Source organism: Alligator sinensis, unplaced genomic scaffold (genome assembly GCF_000455745.1).
Source record: "Alligator sinensis unplaced genomic scaffold, ASM45574v1 scaffold859_1, whole genome shotgun sequence".
NCBI classification, from domain to species: domain Eukaryota; kingdom Metazoa; phylum Chordata; order Crocodylia; family Alligatoridae; genus Alligator; species Alligator sinensis.
This window is the reverse complement of record NW_005842656.1, coordinates 252985-259475: the sequence shown is the minus strand read 5'-3', so window position 1 is coordinate 259475 and position 6491 is coordinate 252985. Positions and strand designations below refer to the sequence as shown.

At 67.1% G+C, this 6491-nt stretch overlaps 1 protein-coding gene across 1 annotated transcript in view; it reads right to left on the bottom strand.

Annotated features, from left to right (window-relative positions):
• Positions 1-6444, bottom strand: part of HPS1 (HPS1, biogenesis of lysosomal organelles complex 3 subunit 1) — a gene marked incomplete at its 5' end in the record, with an annotated part of 7749 nt that extends 1305 nt beyond the window's left edge. The window contains 13 exons of the mRNA XM_006033734.3: positions 1-143; positions 582-647; positions 905-1030; positions 1153-1220; positions 2486-2665; positions 2735-2902; positions 3833-3900; positions 4061-4136; positions 4525-4620; positions 4701-4803; positions 4879-5039; positions 5337-5445; positions 6275-6444. Coding sequence (XP_006033796.2) covers positions 1-143; positions 582-647; positions 905-1030; positions 1153-1220; positions 2486-2665; positions 2735-2902; positions 3833-3900; positions 4061-4136; positions 4525-4620; positions 4701-4803; positions 4879-5039; positions 5337-5445; positions 6275-6444 — 1534 coding nt within the window. The remainder of the gene's footprint in view (positions 144-581; positions 648-904; positions 1031-1152; positions 1221-2485; positions 2666-2734; positions 2903-3832; positions 3901-4060; positions 4137-4524; positions 4621-4700; positions 4804-4878; positions 5040-5336; positions 5446-6274) is intronic.
• Positions 6445-6491: the final 47 nt, after the last annotated feature.

Genomic DNA, 6491 nt, shown 5'->3' with positions numbered 1-6491 from the left:
TGCTCTTGATGAAGGCGGGCAGCTCGCCCCGGCCCAGCTCCGAGGCAGCTTTCTCGGCCACGCCAAGCGAGGGGGCCACCATCTGCCCAGCCGCGCGGTCCACGTAGATGAAGTGCACCAGCCCGGGGAAGTCCTCCAGGTATGTGGGGCGGGTCAAGGATGCTCAAAGGCAATAGGCCCAAGGCAGGCGCGAGCTCCCTGCACCCCTCAGACGCTCCTGGCACTGAGAGCCCCAGAGCCCCTTGGGGACAGCCCACAGGCCATTGGGGTCACCAGGCCGGGCCCATGTGGGGTCAAACACCAGCGGCTTGCCTTACCTTGAAGCTCAGCACCCACCAGTGGGAACCCCCGAGCCCGCTGCCCGCAGGCCTCTGCTGCTCGCTGCCAGCCCCAGGCCAGGCTCAGAGCCCGGGGGCTGCTGCACGGCCCTGGCACAGCCCAGCGAGCAGGCTCTGGGCGCCCGAGCTGGGCAGGCCCCACAGAGCAGCCAGCTCCAGGCCCATGCGCCTGGTTTCTCCCAAACCCACTGTGTCCTGGGGGAGCTCCCTGCCCCTCCACACCCGCCATCCCGGCTTGGATATGAGACCATGGTGATGTTGCGCCGGCTCTTTACCAGCAAGAAGTCCTTCCAGTCCAGCAACTTCTCCCTGCCGGGGAACAGGCCGTAAGGGGGACAGGGATGTGCCCGCCCTGCTCTGCCAGGATGCCAGTGGGGCCAATGGATGCCCCTGCATGAAGGCCAGGCAGTGCTACTCCCAGCTGCCTGAAGGGGATGGGGCCAACCCAGCTCCAGCCCCACGACGCAGACCCTGGTAGCTCATGCCACCGCAGCCCTGCGCAGGGAAGCAGCAGCCGCCACCTCCAGCCCCAGCACCGACCCCCTGCCCCTGCCCCATTCACTCACTGCAGCAGGCGCTGCGCCCGGTCCAGCAGGCCCTGCGGCAGGCCTGGGGCGGCCAGGGGGTTCAGGAAGAACTGGCGGTAGAGGGAGCAGAGCTGGTGCCGCACGCCCCCCAGCACCTGCAGAAGCCTGGGAAGGAGAGAGGGACGGATCAGAGACCAGCAGAGCTCTGCGTGATGGTCACACGCAGGCTTGTGACCATCACGGGTCTCTGAGCCTGCAGGGCTCGCTGCTCTCCTCCCCATACTCACTCCTGGGAGCTGGCGGGCTCGTGGCGAGAGAAGGCTTTGCTCTTGAACTCCAGCCAGGCGTTCTGCAGCTAGAGGGGACAGATGGGCAGACAAGCAGATCAGAGTCCAGTATTGCAGAGTCCCAGAGCCGCGGGGCGGGCAGGGAGCTGCGGGGTCATGTCCAGGCCAAGCCCTGCCTGAGGCAGGATCAGCCCCCGTCCAAACCCGCCCAGACCAACCCAGCATCTAAACTCTTATAAAACTACCATCAGCCCTGACAACAGGCATCACACCTGAACCTGCCACGGGGAGAGCAGGGGACCGTGGCCACCAACGTCCTGCTTCTATGAAATCCCAACATACACTCAGGTCCATCCCGGTAGAGGGCCATGCCCCCTGCTACAGAGGAAGGCAAACCCTGCCAGCCCACACCCATCTGACCAGGGGGTAAAATTCCTTCCTGACCCCAAATATAGTGTTGGTCAGCACAGGGGCAAGACCCTCCAGCCAGGACCCTGCGGGGTTGGTGCCAGCAGGAGCACTGGCACAGCCCAGCCCCATCCCCAGCCTGGGCTGCAGCAGCACCAGCGCCTCGGGGGAGGCTTAACACCGCCCCCCACCTGGAGCAGAAAGAGAGGGGGGCAAACAGCACAGCCCAGGGGCCTGGGACACCCCACAGCAGGCCACAGGCATTGCTGCACCTGGATCACCCCACCCAGCACTTGTCCAGCCTCTCCTGACACCTCCATGATGAAAGTGCCCCCTTCCCTGGTGTCTCTCCCGCGGCTTCCCCGCTCCGACGGCAAAGAAGTTTGTCTGGATTTCCAAACTAAACTCACTTTTGCTGCCACTTCAAGCCATTGGTTCACGTCCTCTGCTCTGCGGTGCCAGGCCCCTGCCCCCAGCCTCCCACCCCAGGCAGTCCTCGCCCCTCGTGCCCACCACCCAGGCACTAAATGGAACGAGCAGGCTGGCAGTTCACAACGCACACCAGGCAATTCTTTTTCCCCTAGCGTGGCATTAAAACGGCCCCCAGAGGTGGGGGGGGAGCTGAGAGCTCAGCCAGATTCACAAGGGAGTGGACACGTGCTGGGAAGAAAGGGGCAGCAGTCACTATTGGGTGTGGGAATGAATCAGAAGGTCCCAGACCTGAAATGCTGGAGGCTGCAGGGGAGAGAGGAGCAGGGAAAACCCTGCTTGGCCCCAGTCGCTCTCCCTTCCAGCCGCTGCTCTCTGCCCCCGTGACACCAGGGACTGGGCGAGATGGACCTGGGTCTGACCCAGCACAGGGCAGCTCTGATGTCCCCTCCTGCCCCGACCCGAGGCACTGCCCATCCCTGCCGTGGCCCCTCACCTGGGTGCCCGGCCCACCCAGCTTCTTCACGAACTTGTCCATGCGATGCCGCAGGTCACCCAGGAACGGGTGGGACCGCGGGCTGGGCACCATGTCTGGCCCTTCCCGCAGCTTCTTTTCCAGCACCAGGAGCCCATCCAGCAGCTGGGACAGGGTCAGGGCGACGGGCGTGCTGGGGCCCTGCGGGGGACAGCGGGGGACTCAGTGTGTGCCAGCAAGTACGGAGACCCGGCCCTGGCGATGACTCACCTTGGCCAGCAGCACGAGGCAGATGCCAGGCCAGAGCAGTAGGCAGTGTATGGTGTGGGGCAGCATGGGGCAGTAGCCCTCCCGCAGGTTGGTGTCCAGGAAGATCCTCCGAGGGTTGGTGGCGTCGGGCATGGGGGGTGCCAGGGCCTGGAGTGAGTCCTCTGCCATCTGCAGGGGGAGAGAAGGGCCTGGGTGAGAGCTGCATATACAAGAGACCCCCCAGCCCATGTCACATTCGGCTGCCCTTGACCCTTGGGGACAGACCCGCACACAGCTGGTTTGATGGGCAGCTGGAACCTGGGCCCTGAAGCAGCCACAGCACAGGGCCTCACAACCTGTCGGCTGCCCCTTCCCCTGCTCGGGGCTCCACGTGTCAGGGGGTTTAATCCTCCCCCAGAGGCACTGGTGCCGCTGCAGCGCAGGCTGGGGCTGGGGCTGGGCCAATGCTCCTGCTGGCACCCACCCCACAGGGTCCTGGCCCCGCGCTCAGGCTCAGCCTGATGCTGCACTGGTGCAGGAAAGGATTTCCTCCCTGCTCAGACTGGTCACACTGGGAGGTTTTGCCTTCCTCTGCAGCAGGGGTATGGCCTGGGCTCTCTGCAGTGCCCGTGACCCCCTTGGCAGCAGCAGGACATTGGCAGCTGCGGCCCCCCTGCTTCCACGGGGGCAGGGGCGACTGTCGTGTGGCTCTGAGGTCACACATGGAGTTCGTCTGGGCTGGTATGGACGGGGCTGATCCTGCCTCAGGCCGGGGCTGGACTAGCTGTGACCCCACAGCTCCCCACCAGCCCCGTGGCTCTGGGAGTCTGTGCCCACGGCTCTCCAGGGCTCTTGCTGGGGCGGGGCTCTGCAGCTGCAGGGATATTTGCAGGAGCAGGCAGTGCCCATGGGGTGGAAGGTGGCTGAAGATTAGGAGGGAGTGGTGGGGGTCCAAGGAACATCCTGAAGGGGTGGAAGGAGATCTGGGGAAGGGGAGGTCAGAAAGGGGAACCTGGAGACCTGGAGAGCTGCTGGGGGGCTGAGGGTGGGGTGGGTGCAGGCCCCCGACACGTCCCAAGGCAGCGTGCGGGGGCTCAACGTAGCAGGAGCCAAACTCACCTGGACGTCTGCAGCATCTGCTTCTGCAGAGCTCGGCAGCTCGATGCTCTCTGACCAGCTCTCGCTTCCTGCAGGTGACAGAGCAAAGGGGCGGCAGCTGCAGCCAGGACAGCTCCGCCAGGCTCTGGGGGAAGGGGCAACATAGGGTGGGCTGCGCTACATGCGGAGACTTGGCTCCGAGCCCCAAACCCAGGGCTCCCCCAGCCCGTGCTGCTGCTCAGGCCTTACCTGAGCTGCGGCCGCCAGGCGAGGGCTGGGGCGTGTAGAACTCCTCGGCTGTGGAGAGGTCATCGCCGTTGCCCTCCTGCAAAGGGGAGGCTGCCTGAGTGGGACCCGGTGCCCCGGTCATCGCCGTTGCCCTCCTGCAAAGGGGAGGCTGCCTGTGGGGGACCCGGTGCCGCAGGGGCACCATCCAGGCACCCCTGGGGTTGCAGGAGCTATGGCAGGACCCCCCCCACATCCTGGGCTCTGGAGCCAGGTGGCTGCACGCACCTGCTCCCCTGCCTTTGTCTCGGCGGCTCCAAGGCTCTGCACAGGGATGCTCTCGCTGCTCGTTGCCCTCCTGCAAAGGGGAGGCTGCCTGTGGGGGACCCGGTGCCGCAGGGGCACCATCCAGGCACCCCTGGGGTTGCAGGAGCTATGGCAGGACCCCCCCCACATCCTGGGCTCTGGAGCCAGGTGGCTGCACGCACCTGCTCCCCTGCCTTTGTCTCGGCGGCTCCAAGGCTCTGCACAGGGATGCTCTCGCTGCTCTTCGGCCTCGGGGGAGTCAGGCCCGCTGTTGCAGGCTGCAAAAAGAGCACGAGAGCAGCTCACAGGGAGCCAAGGCCAGACATTTGCCCCCCCCGGCTGGGCCCAGGGGTGCTACCTGGGAGGCGGGCTCCTCCTCCCCGCTGCAGCTGGGGAACAGGTCCTGCACGATGAGGATGAGGGCCAGCAGGTCAGCCGGGCGGACGGAGCTGGCGTTGCGGCTGCGGGGAGACCACGCGTGTCAGAGCCGTGTGCGGGGACACGGAGCGAGCCGGGCTCTGCCGGGCCAGGCTCACCTGGAGTAGAAGGCCAGCAGCTTGGTGTGCACCAGCAGAAAGGCGTGGGCCACCTCGGTGCTGCCGCGCTCCGCGCAGCTGTTGATGTGCTGCACCACCTGGCGCTCCAGGACCTCGATGCACTGCTCGCACAGCTGCGGGTGGATCAGCCGCTCCACCGCCTGCGGGAGACGGCGTCAGACCCTGGAGACCCCAGTCCCCACGTGCCGGGGCTGCAACAGATGGGCTCCAGCCTTGGGGACCTCATCCCCAGCTGTGAGTGGCACGGACACTACGTCACACCCCTTGCACGTGAGCCCCCTACCCACGGCACCCCGCCAAGCTGTGGGGTCATACCACCCCTGCCTGTGCTGTCACCAAGTGCCCCGTGCCAGACCCCTGCTCTGGAGTGGCCATGGGGCGCACCGAGCTCTGCAGGCTGCCCTGTGCCATGCCCAGCCCTGTGCCCCAGCACGCACCTCCACGGCGAAGCTCTGGTCCTCGTCCCGCAGGCGGATGTAGGTCTGGAGCAGGCTCCGCAGCAGGGCCCACACGCGGCTGCGCTGCTCCGAGTCCGCCGGCCGCAGCCTGCGAGCGCAGCAGCAGTGAGCCGGAGCCGTGGGCTGGCGCTCCCACCCCCCCGTGGCCCTGGGAGCACCCCGCTGCCCGCTGGGAGAGGAGGAATAGGCCTGGGGCCTTCTGGGCTGGACGGGTTACAGGACTGGGGCGAGAAGGGCTGATCCCACCCGCTCTGGGGCCAGCCGCAGCTCGAGTCGGTGATCTACCCCCAGCCTCTGGCCTGCTGAGCTGGCACAACCGTTTCTGTAGCCAAAGGGATGGCAGACCCGCACACGTGGCTGCCCTGGACCCTTGGGGACAGACCCCCCCACCACAGTGGGGTTGATGGGCAGGCGAGACCCGGGCCCTGAAGCAGCTGCAGGACGGGGCCTCACGACCTTGGCTGCTTGCCCCGTTCCCCTACTTGCTGCTCCATGTCTCAGGGGGGTTTAACCTTCTCCTAGAGGTGCTGGGGATGGGGCTGGGCTGGGCTGTGCCAATGCTCCTGCTGGCACCGACCCTGGCGGGAGGGTCTTGCCCCTGCGCTCAGGCACTGGGGCAGGAAGGGATTTCCCCCCTGCTCAGACTGGTTTGCACTGGGAGGTTTCCCCTTCCCCTGCAGCGGATGAATGGCCTGGGCCTGGGATCTCTGCAGCGCCCGTGACCCCCCAGGACGATGGCAGCCACAGGCCCCCTGTATGCCGGGGGCGACGTGCGTGTGTTGGACACGGGGCTCGTCTGGGCTGGTTTGGACGGGGCCGATCCTCCCTCGGGCCGGGTGCGACCCCGCGGGCGTATAGCGCTACGACAGCGCCCGGCCCAGGAGTCGGCCCCGAGCCCTGCGCCGGCGCGCACTCACTCCTTGCGCAGCAGGCGGGAGTCGAGGGTGACCAGCCCGAAGTGCGCCTCGACCAGGCGCCGCAGCACGTACAGCGTCCTGCGCAGGTCGTCCTCGCCCTCCGCGCCGTCCCCGTTCACCGCGATGTACAGGCAGTCGCCGAACTGCACTGGGGCAGCGGGGGGCCGGGGTCAGGCCGGGAGGCGCGGGGGGGGCCCCCCCCCCCCCCCCCCCCCCC